At 38.2% G+C, this 27,992-nt stretch overlaps 2 protein-coding genes across 2 annotated transcripts in view; one reads left to right on the top strand and one right to left on the bottom strand.

Annotated features, from left to right (window-relative positions):
- LOC140210046 (guanine nucleotide-binding protein G(t) subunit alpha-2) overlaps positions 1–27,992 on the top strand; it is a 119,403-nt gene that overhangs the window by 68,075 nt on the left and 23,336 nt on the right. The gene's annotated exons all lie outside the window — the stretch shown is intronic.
- Positions 87–27,873, bottom strand: LOC140210045 (guanine nucleotide-binding protein G(i) subunit alpha-3-like). The gene is made up of 9 exons (XM_072278818.1): positions 27,404–27,873; positions 13,115–13,157; positions 12,146–12,287; positions 11,095–11,252; positions 9,280–9,408; positions 7,807–7,936; positions 1,776–1,929; positions 1,292–1,504; positions 87–1,106 (listed from the first exon to the last, which is right to left on the bottom strand). The coding sequence occupies exons 1-8, from the start codon at positions 27,519–27,521 to the stop codon at positions 1,314–1,316; spliced, it is 1,065 nt and encodes a 354-aa protein (XP_072134919.1). The 5' UTR covers positions 27,522–27,873; the 3' UTR covers positions 87–1,106; positions 1,292–1,313.

Here is a 27,992-nt window from a genome sequence, read left to right on the forward strand (position 1 = left end):
GTCCATTGAGTAATAACAAACTGGAGTGATGTTGTTGGGATAAGTAACCCTGCAGTGAAGAAAAACTTCCACACAATTCACTAAAGTGCTTTACTTTCTATGATTTTATTTCATGTTGTGGTTTACATGGCAGTGCAGCATTATAAAAATAATCAAGTGATAGAAGTATCATGCCACTTCACAAATCACAACTAAAATCTTCCAAGTTCTTTATGAGCTGGCTGTTTCTATTAAAATTCTGGAACAAACAGGAGGAATTGATGATTTCAAAATCAAATTCCATATTGCAGTCCCTGCATTCACAAAAATCTCAACCAAAAGCAGTAAGGTAGAGCAGCATAGTGGGCATTTACTTAATCAAATTGGTCAATTCATTCAGAAAGTTTGGCCCGATCTTAGCCCTGAAATATGTCATATTTGGCAAATTGAACAATGGATAACACTTAAATTCTCAGTGGCATTGCTTAATTCCAAACAAATACTGGATCACATCACTATATTTTGTTGACCTTAACACTGATTTACAAATGGACAAATATTTTACATTAACATTGGCAGACAAAGTGTGCTCTGTAGAACTGTTCTCTTTTTCTGGGCAGATTCATCAGTTCTACCAAGAAATACAAAGGGCTTGAGTTTCACATATGGTTAAAGGTCTTGAGAATAAGCAAATGACTATTTGTAGCAAAACAAGTTCCAACAATTCAAGGTATAAAATACATAAAATAGATATCTGGCAACAAATGAATATCAGAACACTTAATGAAATGGCACCCAGAGAAATCCAATAGTCAAATATTTCATCAGCACTTGGTTAATCAACTGAAATATTAAAAGATGTTCAAAAGAAAAACAACTATGAACATATCTTTCTTGAACACAGTGGGTGGGAGGGGGCAATCAATTCAGACGTACTTATTTGTTTCAGACCAAAAGACGATTGTAAAAACAGTCCTTAAAACAATTAATATCAAACAACCATCTTGCATGCAGTTTTGACTCATGACATCAGTCACATCTCTTCAGGGTTTCTTTCCATTTGGCAGGTAGCATAACCAGGGAATAAGATGATCCTCTTGCAGGCTTTCTTCAATATTAACAAAAACCTTTAACAAAACAATAATTTTCTTCAGTTTGAAATCAAGAGAATAAAGAGAAAAAAATTAAGCTGTGCATTCCGCATGCATTATTTTTAAAGGTTTGATAATTTCCAGCTCTCATTCTATTCACTTCCAATGAATCAATATAATGCTTGCAAGTAGCAAGTTTGCTGTCAGCTCAAAGCTCTCACCTGGGCATGCTGTCAATATGTTTCAGTACAATCCACATTCCTTCAAATTATTTTTGATGATGACATCTGTCACTGCATCAAATACAAACTGCACATTTTTCGTATCTGTGGCACATGTGAAATGGGTATAGATCTCCTTGGTTTCTTTCCGTCTGTTCAGATCTTCAAAGTGGCACTGAATATATGCTGCAGCTTCCTCATAAGTATTGGATCCTGGTTAAATATTAAGTGACTGGTTTATTTTGAATCAGGTTGGAATAGAGGAAGAAATATCAAGATATCAAATACAAAGGTTTACTATTAAAAATTGCGAGAAGCCTTGCCAGTAACTAACTTATTGCTATCTGCCATTCAACAAAGCTTAGGTAGATCAACAAAAACCACATGAAAATGCACTGTTATGATATACTAATGAAATCACACATTGTAGACAACGAAATCTAGCTTTGATCAAAACATTTCTAAATCAGGAAGCTAGTACTACCTGCATATTCTGGATAACATATTGTTAGAGGACTTCTCTTAATCTTTTCTTCAAATAGATCTTTTTTGTTCAGGAACAGAATAATAGACGTATCTGTAAACCATTTGTTGTTGCAGATGCTATCAAAAAGTTTCATGCTCTCATGCATTCGGTTCTGTGGGGATAAAATGCTTGCACATTAAAATACACAATGCAGAGATTATTTTAATCCTTTTCTTGGTTAACTTACCAATTCAATGAATTAATTCAATCCATTGAATTAATGGACAATGTTACTTGCTAAAATATCACACTAAAATTAGACCAAACATTTCTTTAGAAACAGGTACATTTTCTTTTAAATTTAGTCTTTGTCTCCCCACTTCCCTCACAGACCATGTAAAATTCACAAAGAATTCCCAAACTATGTACAATTCTATCTCCTAGCATTGTAAGAAATTCCCAACAGCTGCTGAACAGAAACTTGACGTGTGGGCAAAAAAATCCAGCTGTTGTGGAGCTGCTAGAATTAAAGGTAGACTCTCTGAGGACAACCTATTCCAGGCCGATGTTGCCGACTGAGGCATTGTGGGAGATGGAACATCAGGACCTTGCAGATGCCTGGACGGAGGTCTTTGTCGTCAAGCAGTTGCACACTCTCCCTCTTTTGATGATGGGGGGGGTGGTGGAGGAGAAAGAGTTTGCTATTAATTCTCGAGTCCGGAATCATGGAATAAAAGGTGACTATAACCACTGTAACAGCAACTGTCAGTCTCCCCTTTCGCTGTGAAAATGGCTGTTATCTCTCTGTCCTGTGTTATTGAGCGATAGAGACGGCCTGTGGCATGTCGAACTGTTGGGTAAACAATAGTTTTTTCTGATGGTAGATCATGGTCTCTCTCTGGGTGCTTTGCTGTTGCTGGGTGGGCAGTGGGCGCAATGCTTTTTGCTGAAGTGAGCAGGAGAGGTGGAAATTGATGCTTGCGCAGAGGAGGGTGTAGGGGGCTTTGGGGTTTTAAAGTTTTTCTGTCATTCATTCTTTTAGGGTTCTGTTTTTAAGTGGATGTCTGCAAAAACAAGTATTTCAGGTTATGTACTGTATACATTCTCCGATAATAAATGGAACCATTTTAACCATTTGTAAGTGTATTATGCATCAAGTTCTGAACTAAAAGTAAAGGTTTAAAGTGTTAATCACCGAATTACTGCCCAAGCCATATGTAAATCGACATACAAGCAGATCAGGAAGTTTAGAGTTAGAGTGCTGCTGTGTGAAAAGGGAGCTTAATTTCCTGGAACACTGACACCAGTTCTATAATATGAAGAAGCTGTACAGATGGAACCCATCCTCTAGCAGCAAGGATAAACACTGGATAAACAAGGATAAGTCTTTAGACCAAGAAGAGGAAAGGGATCTACAAGAAATGCAAGCAACCCAGGATAAATAAAACTGGGAAAGAGAAAAGCACATTAAATTCATTAGTGGAAAGAAGGTCCATTGATTAATTAAATGGAGGGGATTCATTAAAAATGAGTTCAACTGTTCAGAAGTTCACAGGAAAGCCAAAATTGAACATTCTTGGAAAGGAATCAGGCATGACAAGGATTAATGAAGCATGGGTACGGGCAAAATGAAAGTCATCTAATTATTCAGCGTGAGGGTAGGTACAGGGGAGAGAAACATTCAATGTTTTCAACTTGAAACACTCAATTCTAATGAAGGTCATTGATCTGAAAAATTAACTTTGTTCCTCTCTTGAAATCCACCTGATCTGCCAGGTACTTCCAATATTTATCTTTAATTTCTACTTACAACACCATTTGTTTTGCTTTTTACAAAAAAAAAATCAGGCCAAGAAAATAAATGTAACATCTTTTTAGAAAGAGGAAAGGGGAAACAAACCAATGGAATTAGGAATAACAATGACAGTAGGAAAAAGGGACTCAAGTACAGCAAATATCACATTCACATGGATCAACATAATAAAGAATTAAAAAAATAGATTCAACCACTGACATTACAGTGATATGACATTGGGAGAGAAGATGAATAATGAGATAAGACCATAAGATCATAAGATATAGGAGCAGAATTAGGCCAACTGGCTCATTCCTCAGCACCTGATTGGAAAGTTGAAACTGCTGGGCCTGAACACCTCCCTCTGCAACTGGATCCTACATTTCCTGACTGGGAGACATCAGTCAGTCCGGATGGGAAGTAGCATCTCCAACACCATCATACTGAGCACGGCTCCCCCCCCACCGGGCTGTGTGCTTAGTCCACTGCTGTTCAGTCTGCTGACCCACGACTGTGCAGCAATACACAGCTTGAATCACATCATCAAGTTTGCCGATGACATGACCGTGGTGGGTCTCATCAGCAAGAACGACTAGTCAACATACAGAGAGAAGGTGCAGCGGCTAACGGACTGGTGCAGAACCAACAACCTGTCTCTGAACATGAACAGAAGAGATGGTTATTGACTTTAGGAGAACACAGAGCGACCACTCTCCACTGAACATTGATGGCTCCTCCGTTGAGATCGTTAAGAGCACCAAATTTCTTGGTGTTCACCTGGCGCAGAATCTCACCTGGTCTCTCAACACCAGCTCCATAGCCAACAAAGCCCAGCAGCGTCTCTACTTCCGCGAAGGCTGAAAAAAGTCCATCTCCCACCCCCCATCCTCACCACAGTCTACAGAGGATGTATCGACAGCATCCTGAGCAGCTGCATCACTCCCTGGTTCAGGAATTGCACCGTCTCGGATCGCAAGACCCTGCAGCGGATTGTGAGGTCAGCTGAGAAGATCGGGGTCTCTCTCCCCTCTATTACAGACATTTACACCACACGCTGCACCCGCAAAGCTAACAGTATTGTGAAGGACCCCACGCACCCCTCACACAAACTCTTCTCCCTCCTGCCATCCGGAAAAAGGTACTGAAGCATTCGGGCTCTCACGACCAGACTGTGCAATAGTTTCTTCCCCCAAGCCATCAGACTCCTCAATATTCAGAGTCTAGACTGACATCTACATCATTTATTATTATATTGTAGTTTGTCCTCTACTGTGCATATTGTCTTGTTTATTAATTATTGTATCACCCTGCACTGTTTTGTGCACTTTATGTAGTCCTGTGCAGGTCTGTAGTCTAGTGCAGTTTTTATGTTGTTTTATGTAGTCTAGTGTAGCCTTGTGCTATCTCACATAGTCTAGTGTAGTTTTATGTTGTTTCATGTAGCACCAGGGTCCTGGAGGAACTCTGTTTCGTTTTTACTGTGTACTGTACCAGCAGCTTATGGTCGAAATGACAATAAACTTGACTTGACTTGAGTGTGCTCCACCATATCATGGCTGATCCAATTTTCCTCTCAGCCCCAATCTTCTGCCTTCGCCCCATATAATATACCCTCATGCCCTGACCAAACAAGAATCTATCAACCTCTGCCTTAGATACACTGTACATAAAGACTTGGCCTCCACAGCTGCCTGTGGCAAAGTAGTCCACAGATTCATGACCCTGGCTAAAGAAATTTCTTGTCTCCGTTCTAAAATGACAGCCCTCTATTCTGAGGCTGTGACCTCTGGTCTTGGACTCTCCCACCATAGGCAACATCCTTTCCACATCCACTCTATCAAGGCCTTTCACCATTCGATAGGTTTTAATGAGGTCACCCTTCATTCTTCAGAATTCTCACTCTTTCAGCCTCCCTAATGATCAGAAGTTTATCCAGTTCCAGCTCCCACGCCTTAATGCAGATATTTAAAATCCAAAAAGGGAATTAAAAACTAAACCAAAGTTAAAAACCAAGACCGCAAGAGCTGCCCAAGCCAATGGATTACATCAATGCATTTATAAAGCTAAAGACTTGCACAGCTATTTCTACACATTTAATAACTCTTTAGAAATATGTATACTGCCACAGAATGGCTAACACATTCTCTATGTTTAAGAATGGGAACAACATGCATTGAGAAAAATTGCAGACCAGTTATCTTTACAGTGGTAAGCAAAATAATGAATTGTTCCTACATCGGACATGAACATGCATAGTCAGCATGGGCTTCAACAGAGGACTTTGAAAGCATTTACTTTTTTGCAAATACTATTTATAAATAACCACTGATTTAATTTTGGAATTGAAAACAGTTACAGATATTGTCAAGCTGGAGAGCAATTATTATGTATAAAGGTGCACTGCAACAGGGGCAGCATAGTGGTTAGCACAATGCTTTACAGCACCAGCGACCCAGCTTCATTTCCCACCTCTGCCTACAAGAAGTTTGTATGTTCTCCCCTTTGCCAAGTGGATTTCCTCTGGGTACTCTGGTTTTCTCCCACAATCCAATGATGTACCAGTTAGTAAGCTAATTGGTTGTTGTAAATTGTCCCATGATTAGGTTAGGATTAAATCAGGGGATTGCTGGGTGGCGCGGCTTAAAGGGCTAGAAAGGCCTATTATGCTCTGCATCTCAAAAAATAAATAAATATTACAAGAGGACATTTATGCACCTGCAGGATTGGCAGACAAGGTCAAACAGATAAATGCAAGATTGTTCCATTTTGGGTGGATGAATAATTAGGACTCATTACCTGGAAGGAACAACTGTAAGCAAGAAAGGAACAAAAAAGGATGTCGGGGAGCTGATACACATATTACAAAGTCAAACGTTGTTTGCATTATTATGAAAGGACACAGACAGTGGAGAAGGTACAGGAAGATAGTAAAGAAGTGAGAGTTTGCAATCAAAACAGGATGAACATGCTGAAAGGAGAGGAGGCCAAGAAGTCACACCTTATTCTTCCAATAAAAGTAACATTCAGGAATTCCAATATGCCTTTACAATATGGAACTAATTGCCTCAGGGAGTAGTTGAAGTATGTAAAGCAGATGCAAGCAAGGGGAAATGGAAAAAAGTATGTGTGATACAAGAATAAAGATCTTGCATTGTAGATCTTGATGAGAAAGAGAGGCTCAAGTACAGCATCAACTTAAGCATGGACTAATTAGGCAAAATACTTGCAGGCTTAAAAATGGGGTATAATAGTGATCTCCTAAAAAAGGAGAATGATTTTGCATTTCTTCATGGGTTAATGTATTAAGTATGTAGTAGAAAATTTGCCATTTCCTTTGCCTTTAATATGGACAACTTACATTATAAAAATCATTAAGACTCGTTTTGATCAGAGATTTGAGATCCCAAGAATATAGGATATCCCTAATATAGATACTTAAAACTTAATTTTGGTTCTTTATACACAATAAAACACTCAAATAAATTTATATTTTAATTATATAAATACCCATGGTATAATTCACAGTGCGGAATATACACAGTTTCAAAGTTCTGTGTACTCAAATCACAACTGTATTTTAAAATATGCAACTTTAGCACAAACACTTAGAATATAAAGATACAAACTATTCACATTTTGTAATCTTTTTAGATCACAAAATCACTGAGTTACCCTAATGCACATTTAATATTCTATTAAAATACATCAAATGTTACTAACCTCACCCTCCAGTCAGAATTCTATTTCTTTTAAATTATCACCTTTATAAGTATTATTTTTGATAAACTGATGCCATTTGGATCTTGATATGCATTAAAAGGAATTAAGTTTTTCACTCAGCATGTGATATAATCTACATTCATTTCTGAAGTGTATTTTTTTTCTAAATACACTATCACCTCATGCATTTCTGATTATATACAGCCCTTTTAACCCTTGACACAAGCTGCCCATTATCTGTAAGGTGATTAGTTGTACAAGATCAGTTGATACTCCAATCAAGAATTATTGTTGCTTTCTTGATTAAGAGCAATGTTTTAAATGCATGTCCTTAGTATTTTCTAACCAGTCAATTCAGCCACATTAATAAGTAACCTTGTACACTAAAGTGAAATTCCAATGTCATAGCCAGTTTGCAAAATCCTTAGTCTTGGATTTTCAGCATCTACAGATTTTCTCTTGTTTGTGATAAGACAGAGTCTTGGCCAACTCTGCTGGAAAATGGATACAAATTAGAATACAAAAGGTACGCACCATTTCCTCATCTTCAGCAAGTACAAGATCGTAATCACTCAGTGCCACACAGAATATTATTGCAGTTACACCTTCAAAGCAGTGAATCCACTTTTTCCGTTCTGATCTTTGTCCTCCTACATCAAACATTCTTAGACAATGATAATATTAGATTATTTAATGCAACAAATAAAAACAACTAATATTTTGATCTCAGAAAAAAAATCCTCTCAAACACCAGGAAGTCAACAGGGCATTGTTGCACTTTAATACTTTAGAACACATCTTATGCTGCAGGTTTATGTAATCATAATACAATCCTTACAGCTCATTGGAATTCTATGCAATACATTCCAAAGTTGAATATACAAAGAAACTTTCATCTTGAAATTCTTTTATTATGATTACATACTGTAAGTATTTATTGCCATCCTGGCACAGTACTAGTGTAATCTTAACATGTACATTTGGGAAAGGAGATTTAAACTAACTTGAGGCAATTCTAGATTTACACAGGATCTTGATCATGCTTAGCTCAAGGAAATTGGCAAGGCTCTTGGAGGAAATAAGTTAAAGTTAAGTCAAAAGCATCTCGTAAAAGTTCTAAAATTATACCATGAAAACTTTAATGAAATGCCTAGTCCCAAGGTGACAAGATATTCAGAAAAGGAACTGCTACAGGTTGTTATTTAATTTCAGTTTTTAAAAAATGTATAATTTTGATCATTTTTTTCTGTCACTCTTACCATCCAGTTTCCTGATGTCACAAGGCAATAATTTTCAGGTTTCCACAGGTGCCTTGATTCAAATGTAAATTATATTTTTTCACAGGATAGTTTGCTTTTTTTTAAAAAAAAGATTAACTGTGGACAGTTGCAGTTTTGTTGGTTCTCCCATTTCCCCTCTAGTTATTTCTGGATCTCCTGTATACTCAATTATCTTTGTATCATTAATTATAAAAGGCAAACCTCATAGGACATGGTCTTTTCCCATTCATCAATTTCTCCATACTTTGGGTGGGCTGTCAGTTGTCTACCCAATGCATTACAAATGGTTGTACAATACATATACTTAACCTGGCAAGGATTTATTTTCAAACACTAAATATCACAATCAGTTTTTGTTATAATATGGTCCCCTACTGGTAACTTTGCTTTTAAATAAATCCAGCCTCTTTAGGATACTTCTATGTGTTCCTCCTTTGTTATTCATTCTTCTACTTTTTTCCTTTCTCTCATGAAAAGATAATCCAATGTGTTTGGAGCCCTGGCCAAGACATTTATCATTACATATCATTTAGCCTGATCAGGAGTAAAAATAAAATCAATTAGCCTCATTATGAGAAGTACCAGAGTGGTAAAGTCCAGTCTGGTTATAATTATAATGACAATTAAAGAAAAATCAGGATTAACTTGACTCAGTATAACCAAAAGAAAGCTACATTTATGGTTGATAATAATAATGTACACTTTGATTAAGAACAATATTACTCACTTAAAATATAGCTCTTTGAAGGTAAAGTGTGTCTCCACTATACCCGTGGTTTTCACTCTGGTCCTCAAGACATCTTGTTGAGTTGGGACGTAGCTTTGTAAGGATATTCTATCCACATCATTCAAATAACTAAAAAAAAATGAAGTAAACAAAATCAAATCCAACTCCCACCATCAATTCTGCATTTCTAAGCACCAGTTACTTTCCAATTTGATCAGCATTAATTGCAGAGAATATATGCTGATGAAATCTTTAAGTGGTAAGACAAAATGCAACAATCCACCAAATAAATCAACAAAGCTGGTACTAATGAGCCAAAAGTCAGTATGATAACGGTTGTGGGCCCTGGGAAATTCATCCACATTGATTAAAAGAGGATGCACTTTAGATTCAAATGAGACCTGGCAGGGGACTGGAATGCAAAATGTAGAACCTATTTGGGGTACCACATCCTTCCATCAAATTATATAAACTGCAAGTGTGAAAGACTCACTACAGAAATTCCTGTGCTTCTAAACAGATGATGCTTTAAGTGTTCATTTTAATTCACTGCAAGAGATAAATAGCTATAGCTATTCACTTGAAATTATCATTACTCCATTTCTAGATATTTATTTATTTAATCTTGCAGCATGAAACAGGCTCTTCCAGCCCAGTGAACCACACTGCACAGTAACCCACCTATTTAGCCCTAGACTAATTACAGGACAATTTACAACGACCAATAAGCCTACTCACCAGTAAGCCTTTGGAACGTGGGAGGAAACCCACACACTCATGGGAAGAACACACAAATTTTCTTACTGAGTTGAACTCTGGTGCCCTGAGCAGTAATAATTTTCCACTAACTGCTACATTACTGTGGTGCTCTATCTTCAAAATTAAGGAAAGGTAGTTTAAAAAAATAGATTAAGTTCTTGGTCATGTTATGATTTTCAAACTATTTTTCAGAACAGCAAGTTCCTTATAACACTTGCTGCTTCTACCTCTGATGAAACTGACAACACATTATTAAATGATACTCATCTGAGTTTCATTTATTTGCAGCTCTGCTATTATAGTTAGAGCTGCTAATGGTGCCAATGCTTCATGGTAATTTACACATCAGAGTCAACCATTTATAGCTGTTAAACAGTGGGGTGAAACTGACTTTCAGTAACCAACATTACTTATCAAATTAAGTACACCATTATTACACACACAAAATAAAACTTCAAGTGAATTGGCAATCAAAAAGATGGGCTCTGATTAACCAAATATAATAAAACAAGGCAATTTGGAAAGTAACTTGTTTGTGCTTTGGAGCAACCATCACCTGTCTCTGGAAAGGTGGTCAATGAGTTAAAGACTACTTATATATTTTATGAAATTTGCAAAGGATGTTCAAGGTACATAGCTAATGATTATTAAAATATAGACAAACACAACAGTCAGCACTAACAGCAAAATTGCAAAAATAAGCAAGACAGTTCTTGTTTTTAGCTATCCATGGAAGAACATTAGCCAAGAGATCGTCCAAAGGGGTTGGGATATGGTGGAGTAAAGTGTAAAAATAGGTGGTTCCAAACACTTCAGTATGAAGAGAGATCATGACTGAAGTATAATCTAAGCAGTATTCATATTCTGAATAAAAGCAACAAGACTAGTAAGCAGTTTTACAAACTTCAAACAGATGTGAGATGGCTGTTATTCACTCTCGATGGTAATCAAGATCTGTTTAATCTCTATCAGGTGGATGTGATAAATACCAAAGGGTGAACACAACAGTAAATTATCTGTGAAGAAGTGGCTAATATTTTAGCTGTAAAAACTTACTACGATGCAGAGTCATTCAGTTGATATTCTCTTGATCTACCAAAACAAGCCTGAACACCACTATCTTGCCACAACCGTTTGATAACTCCTGCTAATTCTGCTGTCATGATCCCTTCCTCTGTAGTCCCCGCTAGGATAAACAATTGGCGAGCATCATCCTACATACAAACAAAATGCTTTTAAGGTGACAGGAAATTTCTCAAGCACATATTACTCAAGTTCATTTGAACAATTAAATAAATACTTTATTTTTATATTATTCAATATAACATACCATAGAACAGCAAAATGTATTTGCTAAATTAATTGTACATCTTCAGGCAATATTTAAAAATTTAAATTTGTGGCCAAAAACAGTTAATGACAAAATGGCAACAATAATACATTTTTTCCCCAGCGGCAAAATTGAAAAAACACAGGCTTTGAGTGCCTTAAATATCTAATGGCCAACCTCTAGATTTGATCAAGTAACACCAACTGTCAATATTTAACCTCTCTTCAGTTGCCCCATAAAATATTAATTACAAATTGTGCTAATTTGAAAACCTCAAGGAGAAAATTGAATGGTGCCATCATGAACTTATCCAATACTTTAAGAATTACTTATTTCTGTTCCTAAATTTATAGATGCAGCTAGACAACACAATATTTCCAACAATTTTCAGAAAGGTGGAAATTAAGAGTTTTTCCTCATTATGTCCTAGAAATCAACAGCAATTTTCTCCTTTTCATAGTTTAGATTCACTCCTGAGTAAGATTTCAAAGCTGCTGTTCTCTGGCACCATAGCAAAAGTACCATTATTTATACAGCGAGTGTCAGCAATCTACTTGATTACAGTAAACAAAATGACAGCTTGATTGCACCCTCACAATCAAGCCAATGTCCTCCATACATGTGCTCCTATTAAGACATTTTAAATGCAGTAAACAAAATTACTTTTAGTATATTTTCCCCAAGAACATCAAAAATACAGCTATAATATTTATTTTACAGTATGTATCCCCAAAGTACTTTGGTTTATTAGTGCAAAAGAATATTAAAGAAACTCACAGCTCTTGATGGGTCGCCAAAATCAACTTTCAACCGTCCCATAGCCCTGATGATAGCAATAATAGACTGAATTGTATTGCTGTAAACCACTGCTTTATATTGCTTGCACTCCTCTTCAGAGTACCCATCTTCATGAATGATTCTGCAACAGAAAGGGACAGAAAAGTTGATGTTGCAAAAGTAAATGTAAAATTACTTACAATTTTACAACAAAAATATACTAATACCCAATGAACTAGATGATGTTCAAGCAACCTTATCTGAATAATCGTGAAACATTTAACTATCTGTTTTGTAGGTCTCCATTTATTAACTAGCTATGGTGAATAAAAGAGGGCTTTGAATGTTAATATCTGCTTCCAGTTAGATAACACGTAGCTATCATAAAATAATTTGTAGATACAATCTTTTCTTCTATCTCATTTTGGAACTCACTCAATACAACAGCACATAGCATAGATATTACTTCCTCTCAAGGACTCGTGTTTAATCTTGCAAATAGTGGAAACATTTGGAAACCAATCAATAAAACTTTAGAAATAAAAGAACATACAGTATATTAATCAGAATCCCTTATGCTTACAGTAAATTTGTGAAAAGTTTTATCAAGCTTGAAACTATAATAAACTAGGGTACAAATTCACATATCAGAATCATATACAGGTCGACCTCCACTAATCTGACTACCTGTAATCCAGTTCCTTCGATAATCCGGTACTCCTCAGGTCCTAATAGTGCCGGATTAGTGAAGGTCGACCTGTATAATATTACTCATCAAATCAAAACAGAATACAAAATACAAAGCATTTCAAAATAGTGTTAAAGATACACAAGTACTACTAAATCCACATTTATCCTGAAGCTGATATCAATTTGGACAGCAAGGCAATCTACATTTAATTGTGGACTTCATTGTTAAATTATCACACAACCAAGGTCAAAAACTCAGATGAAACTGGTTTTACTAACTTCATTTGTTTCACAATGGTACTTTTGCCAGATTCTCCAGCACCTGAAAAAAAAATGCAAGTACTGAGTTGTGGCAGTGGTTACAAGTCTTTGTGATTATCATCAAGCAGTTTATTGTTTAGTATTATCAAAGTACACACTTCAAATAGTTGGGGCTTAAGAGACAGTGGAACCAGATAAGGAAGGGATACTAGACAGATGGAACTAGGTGGGAAAACAGGATAGGAAAGGTGAACTGGGCACGGGAGGGTGGGGGGGGGGGGGAATGAAAAAAACAGGTAGAGAGCTATGATGGTTATGAGTCTTTATAATAAAAGAAAAGGGACGGAAGAGGTGAACAAAGGGAAAGGAGAGTGATGGGAGTGGGAAAGGAACACAGAAGGGTACATTTATCCAAAACTGCAAAATTCAATGTTCATACCATTGGGCTGTAGGCTACCTTAATGAAATACCAAATGCTATTCTAGTTTGTATCTGCCTCACCATGGCATGCAGAAAGCCAAAGATAGATTGGTGTAGCAATGGCAAGGAGAGATGAAATAATATGTGCCAGGAAGCTCAAGATAGCTGTTGTGTGTGGAGTGCAGTTGCTTTACCAATCGGTCACCTAGTTGCATCAATGTAGAGGAAGCCACACTGTGAGCATCAAATGTAATAGACCACACTGGAGGGAATGCACATAAATCTGTCTCACATGGAGGGGTAATTTAAACCCCTCAATAGTGACAAGGAAGATAATAAAAGGACAAGTATTGCACCCCCCCCCCCCCCCATAGTACAGGACAAAGTACCAAGTGATGGGCAAAAGAGGATGAGATAATCAGCGAGCCATGGGAAGAGTGATCATTGTGGAAAATAAAGCTGTGGAAGAGAATGGATGCTGGGATTACACTGGAGTTGCTAGAAGGGTCAAAAGATGATATGCTGAATGCAGAGGCTAGTGGAGCAAAAGATGGGGGATAAGAGTGCTTGTGGTGAGAAAATGGTTGGGTTTTTGTTCTAGAAAATGGGCACACAAGAAAACGTATGGTTTCCAAAACCTTAAAGCATGCTAAAGCAGTTTATAGCAAATCAACTTGTTGACTGTGCTAATCTTTAAAAGGAACACCCAATTCAAAAAACTGAAACAAATTGAAAATCAGATCACGGCAAATACTGGAAATCTGTTGAACCACGTCAGTGAATAGAGAAGCAGTCTGTAGTTTCTTCTACTGCTGATTTATTTCCAAATTTGGTCTGAGGCTGTCCACATGGCGAAAATCAGATAAGGCTCACACAACACAACTTAGAAAACTATTTGGGTAAAGTCTAAGAATTCAACCAAAGTCCCATAAAGAACAATGAGGAATGAGCATAAAATCTTTTTTATTTGCAACCGTGACAAATGTGTGTCCATCAGGGCATAAGGACGGCATCCAGTTGAGGCTTCAATTTCATGTCTCTGCCATTTAAAAAAAATATTTTTCAGTACTTCTGATGGTATCATTGTTCAAATCTATGGAATGACATTGGAGATGAGACTTCTGACTCAGATCACTGAGCCAGGATTAGCAGCAGGAAAACAGACATGTTTAACCCTCTATCTGATCACTGAGACATGGTGAGTGCTGTTCAAAGCATTTTGTCAAATTTCTCACCTACCGAATGAAACTGAAGGAAATATTTTGTGAATTATACGTTTCTTTTTGCTAAAGGGATACTGCCTGACAAGCTATATTTAAAAGAAATTTGTGCAAGAAATGTTACTTTGCTAACTGCAGTTCCGCAAAATAGGGAAACTGACCTTTCAGAGAACCCAACTACAGCATTTTTCCTAATATTTATTTCTATAATTCTTGAGTACTTTGCGGACTATTTTTCAGAGGGAATGCAATGTCTACCCATTTGTTAGCTGCAAAAAGTTCCAGAAAATACTTAACATAAAGCTTCAACTGTGTCCTTTATAAATGTAAAATAAACTGGACATTATTCTAGATTTTAAAATCACATGCGCAGCCATACAAGATACAGCTGGTGTCAATATTCTTAAACACAAATTAAAATTGGGCCAAGAAAAATGTGATGCATATACAGAGAGAACGGTTAAGCATTTGCTGAAGTTTAACTTGTTGATTTTCTGTTCCAGTTAAAGAGAGATCAAAATGTTAAAGAATAAAAGAATCGATGTTTAACTGTGGTAATTACAACTGTAACAAAAACTCACAGATCAAAATGAATAAGATGCAGCTTACTACCAATACTTATTTCAGAAAGACAGAAGAAGTGTCACGGGTAGCATTAAAGTCCTCTTCCCCCACCCTACTTCGTGTGGCATTTGTACAGATGCAACAATGAGCAAAACTTGTTTAGTAGACAAGTAGGGATGTTGCATTCCAAAAAGTGGTTTAGAGACAACCTTATTATTAAAGCTTATCTAACAACTCATCTGAATTAATTATAGTACATATAGGCAACTCCATACTGTAATTAACAAATCTTACTATATTTCTAAATTTGTGAATAAATAATGAGTCATCCCTCCTTAATGATGGGATACATTTTGCCTAGATACAAGCTATTTAAGTATAGGGAAGAGATTTGCATCAGTGTTTACATATGGCACTGTGATTAGTACTCTAACATGTTAGAAAGCAGGCTGTGAAATACACATTATTATTTGTGGCTGAAGTTTTACTACTTCAGCTTCACAAAACAAGTTAATTTGCAAACTTTCACATTCCTGCCACTGAATCTATAATTGCTTTGTTTCATGCTACACAACAATATTATCTTTTCTGCAAGAAATACTTAATGCTACCATGACCAACCTCTCAAATCACTTCAAGAATAGATACGAGTGCTACCAGGTGATAGTCCTTGAGGCAGCTCACTCTGCTCTTCTTGGACAATGGTTTGATTTATGCCATTTTGAATCAAGTGGGAACTTCCAGCTACAACAGTGAGAGGTTGAAGACATTTGAACACTCCAGCCTGTTGATAGGCACAGGTTTTCAGTACCTTGCCAGATACACCTCCATGGCCTGATTTTTGCACTATTTATTGTCACTTATAGTACAGGTCGACCTTCACTAATCCGGCACCATTGAGACCTGAGGAATGCCAGATTAGTGAAAATGCCGAATTACCGAAGGATCACGTCAAGCATAATCAGTGCTGGATTATCGAAGGAACCGGATTATAGGTAGTCGGATTAGTGAAGGTCGACCGGTATTTTTTGTGTTTTACACTATACAGCTGCCTCAAAGCAACAAATTCCACCACATATGTCAGTGGTAACAAAGCTGATTTTGATTTTAAACAATTTCACAGATGCTTCTACTGCATTCTGCCGAACTCTACTCTTTCCAAACTAACATCACACTTCCTTGAAGGAGAAGCCACAACTGGAAGAGTTCTCTTGTGCTTGCAATTATTCTCCTACAGTGCCTTTTGCACATGGAAAACACTACAGCCATAACACTGCAGTGGTTGAAGAACTGGGTGATAAGGTATGCTGATCAACTGGCTGGAAAGGTTGCCTGTGTTAAACTCTCACTTTGGCAGACTGAGGTACCCACCTGCTTCAATTATATGTGCTTCAGAAGAATGTGGAAACCTGTCTCACCTATTATCATCTAGTAGCATTTACATCCACTCTAATGAAGTGCTTTGAAAGACTGGTGATAAAACATATCAAATCCTGCCTGAGACTAGACTGAGATCACTGCAATTTTCTACCATCACAACAGGTTGACAGCAGATGCCATTTCATTGGTGCTTCACAACCCTGGAACATCTGGACATTAAAGAGGAATACATCGGGATACTCTTCATTGAATACAGCACACCATTCAATACCATCATCCCCTCAAAACTAATCAATAAGCTTTAAGACCTTGGCCTCAATACCCCCTTGTGCAATTGGATCCTTGATTTCCTCATTTGCAGACCAGTCAGTTTGGATTGGCAATAACATCTCTTCCACAATCTCCATCAGCACAGGTGTAGTACAAGGCTGTGTGCTTAGGCCCCTGCCCTACTCACTTATAACTGAGGGGCTAAACACAGCTCCAGTGCCATATTTAAGTTTGCTGACAACATCACTATTGTTTTCCAAAATCAAAGGTGGTGATGAATTAGCATATAGGAGGGGGATTAAAAATCTTGTTTAGTGGTGCCACAACATCTCTCACTCAATGTCAGCAAGACAAGGTAGCTGACTATTTGGAGAGGGTCAACAGCTTTAAATTCTTTGGTGTTATCACTTCTAAGAATCTATCCTGGGGCCAGCATGCAAGTGCCATTACAAAATAAAAACATGGCAGTGCCTCTACTTTCTTACAAGTTTGTGAAGATTTGTTATGTCATCTAAAACTTTGATAAACTTCTATAGATGTGCAGTGGAGAGCACATTGACTGGTTGCATCACGGCCTGGTATGAAAATACCACAGCACTTGAACAACAAATCCTACATAAAGCAGTGGATACGGCCCAGTCCATCATGGGTATCAATTTGCCTTCCTGACTATTGAGTACTGTAGCAGGAAAGTAGCATCCAAAGATTCCCTCCATCCAGACCATGCTCTCTTCTCGCTGTTGTCATAAGGAAGATGGTACAGCAGCTTCAGGGCTCATAGCACCAGGTTCAGGAACAGTCATTACCCCTCAACCATACGACTCTTAAGGAACCTGAGAGGATAACTTCACTCGCACGACTTCAACTTCCCATAACCTATGGAATCACTTTCAAGGACCCTGCACCTTGTTCTTGATAATCAGCTCCTTGGTCTTGCTGCAATTGAGTAAGAGGTTGTTGTGGCACCACTCAGTCAGATTTTCAATCTCTCACCTATATGCTGTTATGTTATCACCTTTGATGTCAGGACATTGTTCCATGTCATTTTAATAAAGACTAAAATCACTGCATGCATATTGTTAGGAACTACCAATTGAAAGTGGAGAAAAATAACAAAATTTTACATGCACAAGTAATTACAAGCAAAGAGCTGCATCAATTTGTTATTTTTCAAATTGAAAAATAACATTTTTACTGATCAAATTAAACACAAGCATGAGAACATGTTCAATATCTTACAAATATAATTCCTTACTTTGTTACTCATGGGATATACACATTACTGCATTTAATGCTCATCCCTAAACTGCCTAGAGACTATTTCAAATAAGAATCAACCACTTAGTGGGGCCGGAGTCACATTAAAGCCAATAATGAGATTTAAACTTAAATTTACAAACTATCCTCCAACAGAAAATTATTTTTACAAAAGCATTGTTTTTCCTCAGGTGTCCTCTTTTATTTCCTGTCTATACTGAATTACATTGATGATTTAAGCCCAAATCACAAGATCTGAGTAGAGTAGCTCAGTCCAGAAGAGGGGCAGTGGATGTTGGTATTAGCGAGAGAGGAAATGACCACAGATGAGTCATTTATTAGTTGATTGTTCTGTAAAAATTTGACCTGTGAAGTTCAAAATCACTTCTAAAGTTCCCTTCATATCTACCTCTCATGTAGGTAATTAAATGAGACATTAATGACCAATATCCTAGAAAGAACATTTTTGTCAGGTGTTTGGGAGTGGAGCAGGGGACAGGAAGGAGAGGTAAAAGGTAATTTTGTATTATTATATTTATTCTCCATCTCACAAATTAGATCACATGAAGATTGTTTCATTTCTGTACACAAATGAGAAGTACACTCACAAAATGGTGCAAGGAGTTAATGGAAGCCTTAAATGTAACCTAAATCAGCTCTAAACCCAAGAAAAGCATGTTGAAATTGTAGTTTCATGAGGAAGCCTCCTTTTTATAAATGCCATTTACAAACCATTTTCATCATAATGAAACCAAATTTCCCTCCTCAACACGAATACAAGGATGTAATCTTTAAGCAAGGATATTTTATCATTAAAATCATGCACATTTGGCATACAAAATTTATTAACTCAACTAGTATTGATCATAGCTTGTTGCTTTCTAGTTTGCATTTCAACTTCTGAAGCCACAGCTTTGAGCAGCTTTCTTGCAAACACATCAAGCCATTTTAAATATTTTTTTCTTAGCTGTTTCAAAATAGTGCGACATGATTACATGATCAGGTTAATGCTGACACACAGATGATATTTTCATCACTGATAAAACATTCAAAATACCAATAGGCTATAAGAGTAAACTTTTAAAAAAAAATTAAAGTGAACAACTGTGAAGCTTTCAGATCGACAAAGCAAAGAGACACAAGGTTAATAAATAAATAGAACGAGTTCCACCATTGGATTGGTTATACATCACTTTGAGCTTAACTTATATTAATAAGCACTTTTTCCAGACAAGCCAGTTTATTTCTTTCCAAAACAGATACAAGGTACATTTCATAAAGTCAAATTTATACAGTGGGAAAAATTGTCAGCTGAATTAAAATATAAATTCCTCAAACTCATTGTAATCTATAACTACCCTTGACCAAAGATAATAATTGGACCAAAAATAAACCCATCAATCCATTCTGTATTATCTTCAACCAAAAACAGTCAACTGCCAGATGTACTGCAAGTTTTCACCATTTTCAATGATGCCCCTAAATCAACCCAAAGGTGAGTTTTTCATTAATATATTTGCATGTTTTATCTATGTTCTGCAGCAATTAATTAACCAGCTACTAACTTTGTCCCACTATTCTCAAACACAGAGCTGCTAAATTATACAAAACGTGTGTCACAAATCAGGGAGACAAATGCCACAAAATATGGCTATCTCAATGTAGTGCTCATAAAATGCTATATCAGGACATTTTAAACACCCCAAGGAACTCATTGGAGGATAAAGTTGTCCAAATCCAACTAATTTGTGCTACATCTTCACTGATTTTGATGCTAACCCAGATGCCTTACACATGCTGCAGCCCATCTTAAAATTGTAGGCTGATTATCAGTCACAACAGCATTTTAACTCCTACATTCAGGAGGTAAGTAAGGAACAAAAGACAAATTGAAGCAGACAAAATATTTAATGCTGTTAATATTTTAAACAAGGGGCTTGTTTTGTTGTTGTTGCTAATGTTGCTCTGCTTAAAATTGTTACTTTGACACTAGAATGTGGAGTGACACTTGCGGACTGTCCCCATCAGGTTGTGCTGGTTATCAATGCAAACCATACACTTCACTGTACGCTTCAATGTACCTGTGATGAATACATTAATTTGTATCTGAATTCTCAAACCCTCTCCCAACAACTATTCTTCCTGACTGCTGACTTTGATAGCATTACACTTGTCTGCAAATTAGGCATTCATTGTTATTCCTTTGGTTTCAAGATGCTGAAATATTACCCAGGAGTTATAATCATCAGAATCTCAACATCCAGCAGCTATATAGATCTCTATTCCCAATTTCCATCTCTCAATTCTTGAAGTTCTAAACAGGTCATAGAATAGTGACACATTCCTTGGCAGAACTATGCCCTTTGAAGTCTAAATGTGTGTGAAGCTTGTAAAATCAGACATTCACAGATCTTGTCAGAATTTCATGAGAATAATTCAATCATCAGAATCCAAACTTGTATGTTATCTCAGAGATGACCTGTATTTGTAAATGGCCCTATGAGTAAATGCACGATTTTAAAAACATACCCAATGCGTATCACCAAATACCAATAGTTCAAATATGTAATCAAAAACTGCTGAGTTGTCAGCTTCAAGATTTTTTAATAGATTTGGTAATTAATTATTCCAACTCCTATTACACAATTTGCTCTGCAGGACTTGCCCACAAATACTCTAAAGTCTGTCGTTCTACATAGCTTGTGACCTAATCCAGTTTAAAGATTTTCATTCAGTTTTACCTTAGAATCACTGGCACTTAAGTACACACATTGATTTTCACTTTAATGTCTCAAATCCACTGCAGTTGACTAGAAACCCCATCTCACCTTATCTCAACTGATAATCATCATTAGCTCCATTGTTCCTACCCTAGTCAATGTGCATTTCATTTTACACCACCATTGGTGGTTGTATAATTAACCTAATCTGAAAGCTATTTAATGTCAAAACATACTGTTCCATCTTTAAAATCCTACCATTGACCTCATTTTTTATAGCTCCCATGACTACAAAGTTCAAACAAAATGTATTATCAAAGAACATATATGTCAACATATACAATCCTGAGATTCATTTTCTTGCGGGCACATTCAATAAATCTACAATAGAATAACCATAAAATAATGAAAGACCAAACCAACATGGATGTTCAACTAGCATGCTAAAGACAAACCGTACAAATACAAAAAGAGAAATAGAAATAATAAATCAATAAGCAATACATAGAGAACATGAGATGAAGAGTTCTTGAAGGCGAGCCCACAGGTTGTGAGATCATTCAATGATGGGATGTGAAGTTGTCCCCTTTGGTTCAAGAACCTGACAGTTGAAGGATAGTAACTTCCTGAGGCTCCTGTATCTTTTTCCCCAATGGCACCAGGGTGGTGGGGGTCTCTGATGATAGATAGTACTTTTCTGTGACAGCGTTTCATGTAGATATGCTCATTGGTTGGGAGGACTACACCCATGATAGACTGGGCCATATCCACTACTTTTTTGTAGGATTTTTCATTCAAGGGGATCCGTGTTTCCGTATCAGGCTGTGATGCAACCACTCAATATACTCTCTACCATACATCTACAGAAGTTTGTCAAAGCTTCAGTGGTCATGCTAAATCTTCACAAACTCCTAAGGAAGTACAGGAGCAACCATGCTTTCCTCATAATTACCTTTACGTGCTGGATCTATGACAGGTCCTCTGAAAAGATAATATTGAGAAATTTAAAGTTGCTGACCTTCTCCACATCTGCTCCTCCACTGAGGACTAGTTCAGGGACCTCTGATTTCCCCCTCCTGAAGTCAATAACCAGCTTCTTGGTCTTGCTGACATTGAGTAAGAGGTTGTTGCATGGTACCACTCAGCCAGATTTTCAATCTTCCTCCTCCTACATGTTGATTTGTCACCACCTTTGATTCAGCCTACATTAGCAGACTTGAATATAGCATTGGAGCTGTGCTTAGCCACACAGTTATAAGTGGAACCAAGTACAGCAGGGGGCTAAGCACACAGCCTTGTGGTGCACCTATGCTGATAGATCGTAGAGATGTTGTTACCAATCTGAATTGACTGTGACCTGCAAGAGAGGAAATAAGGATCCAACTGCACAAGGGTGTATTGAGGCCAAGGTCTCAAAGCTTATTGATTAGTTTTGAAGGGACTACAGTATTGCCAAGCTGTAGTCAATAAAGAGCATCCTGATGTATGCATCTTTGCTGTCTAGATAGTCCAGGGTTGAGTGAAAAGCCAATGAATTGCATCTACTGTGGACCCGTTACAAATTAGAGCAGATCCAAGTCACTTCTCAGACAGGAGTTGATATGTTTCATCACCAACCTCTCAAACCACTTCACTGTGGATGCAAGTGTTACTAGGGAATAGTCATTGATCCAAACACCTTCTCAAAAATTCCAAATTTAATTTGCACAAGGTCAAAACTAAATTATCTACAAAGGTCAGCCATGTTAAGTGGGTTGTTCTATTATGTATCAGGAAGTTACAGGTTCCCTTCGAATCCAGGCCAATACTTCAGCACAGCACTGAAGAGGGATAGCAGCTTTTTCCAAAGTGGTGCTAAACAGAGGGTGACAAAGATCCCACAGCATTACTCGCAAACAGCAGGAAGTTCTTGCCAAAGTACATCACTAAAACTAGATTACCTAGTCAATATCACACTGCTGTCAGATAACTCCATGTATGCAGTCTGCCATCAGTGGTGCATAAATATCTCGTTAGCCTAAAATGGAATAAAAGAGGTTCTAAAGAAATAACTTTCTGTAATAGCCAAACTAGCTGCCTCCTGCTTAACCAGCAAGATTTGCTCAGAAGCAAAGCCAACACAAAGAATGTAACTACTAAGACTTTGCGCAGACAATCCTCAATCAAACCGTTACAACACAGAAGCTCAATTCTGCCTCACTGCCAATTGCCAATGCCATTCCCACACAATCTTTCTGCAGCTAAGCAAGTTATTTTCCTTTAGGTGCTTATAAGGGTCCCTTTCAAAAGCAGTACATAGATTGCAAGTACTAGGCAGTTTTTATATCTTGAAACTGGTGTCATTTTATGTAATCTCCAAATGCAGCTTTTTATTTTGTTTGAAATGATGATATCATTTAAAAAACTGTCATGACCAGAACGGTTACAGCACTCCAGTGTAGGCCAAACTGTTTCCTACAGGTTTAAAATAATTTGAAAATCCGAGGGAAAGGTTGTGATACAATTGCTCAGGATGTCATGTTGCAACTGTTAAAGTCTCTGATGAGACATCACTGAGAAACACTGTGAGCAGCTCTGGTTGCACAGCTATAGGAAGGATGTCACTGGGTTGAAAAGGGTGCAGAAAAGATTTTCCAAGTCTGGGCCTTTTTAGCCTTAGAACATGGGGAGCAGAGGGATGACCTTAGAGACTTATAAAATCATCAGTAGCAAAGATAAACTCAGTCTTATCCCCCAGTCTAAAGCTAGAGGACAAATTTAAGATAACATCATCATCATTGGTATTGGGGGTAAGGTATTGGTGTGGGTGGAGAATTGGTTAGCAGACAGGAAGCAAAGAGTGGGAATAAACGGGACCTTTTCAGAATGGCAGGCGGTGACTAGTGGGGTACCGCAAGGCTCAGTGCTGGGACCCCAGTTGTTTACAATATATATTAATGACTTGGATGAGGGAATTAAATGCAGCATCTCCAAGTTTGCGGATGACACGAAGCTGGGCGGCAGTGTTAGCTGTGAGGAGGATGCTAAGAGGATGCAGGGTGACTTGGATAGGTTGGGTGAGTGGGCAAATTCATGGCAGATGCAATTTAATGTGGATAAATGTGAAGTTATCCACTTTGGTGGCAAAAATAGGAAAACAGATTATTATCTGAATGGTGGCCGATTAGGAAAAGGGGAGGTGCAATGAGACGTGGGTGTCATTATACACCAGTCATTGAAAGTGGGCATGCAGGTACAGCAGGCGGTGAAAAAGGCAAATGGTATGCTGGCATTTATAGCGAGAGGATTCGAGTACAGGAGCAGGGAGGTACTACTGCAGTTGTACAAGGCCTTGGTGAGACCACACCTGGAGTATTGTGTGCAGTTTTGGTCCCCTAATCTGAGGAAAGACATCCTTGCCATAGAGGGAGTACAAAGAAGGTTCACCAGATTAATTCCTGGGATGGCAGGACTTTCATATGAAGAAAGACTGGATGAACTGGGCTTGTACTCGTTGGAATTTAGAAGATTGAGGGGGGATCTGATCGAAACATATAAGATCCTAAAGGGATTGGACAGGCTAGATGCAGGAAGATTGTTCCCGATGTTGGGGAAGTTCAGAACGAGGGGCCACAGTTTGAGGATAGAGGGGAAGCCTTTTAGGACCCAGGTTAGGAAAAACTTCTTCACACAGAGAGTGGTGAATCTGTGGAATTCTCTGCCACAGGAAACAGTTGAGGCCAGTTCATTGGCTATATTTAAGAGGGAGTTAGATATGGCCCTTGTGGCTACGGGGGTCAGGGGGTATGGAGGGAAGGCTGGGGTGGGGTTCTGAGTTGGATGATCAGCCATGATCATAATAAATGGTGGTGCAGGCTCGAAGGGCCGAATGGCCTACTCCTGCACCTATTTTCTATGTTTCTATCATCAGGTGCCATGCCCAATTTGAGCTTTGACTGTCATGGCCCACACATTCCTGTTTCGGGTCAAGTGGATCAATTCATTGGTAATCATTTCCAATTCTCTGGCTGCTCTCTCCATCATCATTTGTCTTTGTCTTCCTCTTGCTTTCTTCCCTTCAATCTTTCCCATAATTACTATGCATTCTAACTCCTCTTTCCTAATCACATGTCCAATGAAGTTACATTGCCTTTTCATGATCTCATACATTATTTCTCTTTTAGTGTTTGCTCTGTTCATGACATCCTCGTTAGATATTCGTTTCGTCCATGATATTCTTTGCATCCTTCTCAAAAACCACAACTCTGCTGCTACAAATCGTTTTCTCATGTTACTAGATTTTGTTGAACATTCTGAGCCACATAACATAACATTTCAATACTCTGAGGTGGGTTGTCATGCCTAGTTTAGTATTGGTCAGCATACTCTTCATTCTCGTAAAGGTGTCTTTTGCCATCCCTATTCTTCTTTTGATGTCCAAGTCGCACCTGCCATCTGATGTCACCCAGCTTCCTAAGCAGCAAAAGTTCTGTACTTGTTTTATGTTCACCATACATTGTCTTTTTGCAATTGATAGACCCACTTTTGCACTTTCTTCAACAATTATATCAATTAAGTTTTGTCGTTCTTCCTCTGTACTTGCAATTAACAGTGTCATCTGCATATCTGAAATTATTGATGTTTTCACCGCCAACTTTGATTCCCAAGATGTCCCTTATTTTTTGTAATATTGTTTCACTGCACACATTAAATAAATCAGGGGAGAAGGCACACCCTTGTCTAACGCCTCTCTTGATTTTCGTAAACTGACTCACTTCTCCAGCTATTCTTCCAGTGGCAGTTTGTTCCCAGTACAGATTTCTGATTAGGCGGAGGCCTTTCAAATCTAGATCTAGAGTTTTCTGTAATAACTTATTGTGCACAATAACTTATTGTGCTTCACTTTATCAAATGCTTTTGTGTAGTCGATAAAACAAATCTTTTTGCACTTGAATAGCTCGTTCTGATAGTATCCTTAACATCAATATTTTATTTCTTGTACCTTTGTCTTTCACAAAACCACATTGTTCTTTGCCTATTTCAGCTTGTATCTTACTTTTAGCTCTTGTCATCAAAATTCTTAGAGGTATCTTGGTGAAATGACTCATTAAACTTATGGTCCAATGTAATTCACATTCTATTGCTCCAGCTTTCTTAGGAAGAGTGATAAATACTGATTTTTTCATCTCTTCTGGTATTATTCCAGTCTCATAAATGTCATTGATTAAATCAGTAAGTTTTTCGATTCCATAATCTTCAAGGGCAATAATTTGTTCTGTTACCAATTCATCAGGACCTGCTGCCTTTCCTTTCTTCATCTTATTTATTGCATTTTGAACTTCAGATTTTAAAATACTTGGACCTTCAATGTTTTTCTTAATTTCTGGTTTTTCACCTCGATCGTCTTCAAATAATTTCTGAATATACTCAGTCCATCTGTTCATAATCTCATCTTTTTTCATGATAATGGTACCATCGTTTGCTTTCAAACATCCACCTGAAGAACAGAGGAGCTTTTTTACCAGTGACATTCTTGTTCTGTTGATGTAACCTTTTTGGATCAGTAATAGGGATTCTTTCTATTTGCTCACATTCCTGGTTTAACCATTCTTCTTTGGCTTTTTGACATAAGCTTTTAACTTTTTTACCTAAAGACTTATATTCTATTGGATTTGCTTTCTTCCGTCGCCTTTCTTCCATTAGATTTTTGATTTCATCTGTCATCCACTTATTCTTCGTGCTTTTTTCTTTTTTAGGAATCACTGACTTTGCTGATTCTACCAAGGCATCTCTTAGAGAGTTAAATTTCATTTCTACACGATTGCTATCATCTTCAACAGATTCTATTTCTAGAGTTTGAAATCTATTCCTTACTTCAATTGTAAATTTTTGTCTTAAGTTTTCTTCTTTAACTAATTGCAAGTAGTCAAGGGATTGTTCAGGTATTTGGTTCTTTAGTTTTTTTTAAGTTTTACTTTTACATGACATACTACTGGGTTATGGTCACTATTACAGTCTGCACCTGGATATGTTTAAGATAAAAGGAAAGATTTAAGGACAAGTTTTTCCATACAGCATGGTGGAGATATAGAACAAGCAGTGGTACAGGTGGCTAAATATGCAATGCTAAAGAGGCATTTGAATATGTATATATGGATAGGAAAGATATAGAAAGGTATTGGCCTAATGAGATTAACTTTGATAAGACATATGGTCAGTATGGACGAGCTGAGCCAAAGGATCTGTTCCGAGTGGTGCCTCAATCTGTGTTTCAAGGCTTTTTCCCGATCAATTAAAAAAAACTTGGATTTTGTAAAATTAATTTCCCACGACCGGGAAGCCACCCTCCACCTACAGCGCCCCCTACAGCACAGGAAGACACGCCTCAGAGGACGGGACAGGCGCAATCCCAGTGCAACTCTCTCCCACCCCTGCACAGGACGGTATCCCCGACTTCCCCTACCCGATGCAACCGCTTCCCGGCGGCAAGTGTTTACCGAGCAGCAGCAGCTTGACCTCCCGGGATGACTTCTCTCCGTCTTCGCGCAGGTTGCGGTCGATCATCTTGCTCCTGGCCATCGCCGCCTTGTCCTCGGCGCTCATGGTGCAGCCCATGGCGGCAACCGGCAGCCCCCTCTCCCCGAGGGGGGCAGGGTGAGTTGAGAAGGCTGCGGATCGGGCGCGGGAGAAGAGGCTGCTGGCGGCTTTCCGCCGGACCCGGGGCTTCCTTCCTTCAGCCGCTGCCCCCGGCCACCGGATCGCGGGGCGAAGGCGCGACTTCCCTCACGGAAATGACAAATCCTGTGTTAGAGCCGAGCAACTGGCCGGGAAGTTCGGCCGCCAAGTAGCTCTCTGCCCGCACCCGGGCTCCAGCGCCTGAACCGTTGGTGGTTTAAACCCGACCGCTCGCCCCGAGCCCTGACAGTTAGCGTTTGAAAACGGAAACCCTGCCCTTTTCTGACCACGTCCGTTCGCGCAGCAGAATCTGCGCTCTGCACTGTGGGAGGTGTAGTTCTGAGTGAAGGCACAAGCGGTTGCCGATGCTGAAAATCTGGAGCGAGTTGAAGGCGCTGGAGGAGCTCAGCG

Source organism: Mobula birostris, chromosome 14 (genome assembly GCF_030028105.1).
Source record: "Mobula birostris isolate sMobBir1 chromosome 14, sMobBir1.hap1, whole genome shotgun sequence".
Lineage (NCBI taxonomy): Eukaryota > Metazoa > Chordata > Chondrichthyes > Myliobatiformes > Myliobatidae > Mobula > Mobula birostris.

Excerpts from the sequence above, each read along its gene's own strand:
- LOC140210045 (XM_072278818.1), bottom strand. The coding sequence starts at position 27,521 with ATGGGCTGCACCATGAGCGCCGAGGACAAGGCGGCGATGGCCAGGAGC. Across the intron at positions 1,930-7,806 it reads TTGCTGAAGATGAGGAAATG|AACCGAATGCATGAGAGCAT; the intron begins GTGCGTACCTTT and ends TTATCCCCACAG. Across the intron at positions 1,505-1,775 it reads ATGTTATCCAGAATATGCAG|GATCCAATACTTATGAGGAA; the intron begins GTAGTACTAGCT and ends ATATTTAACCAG.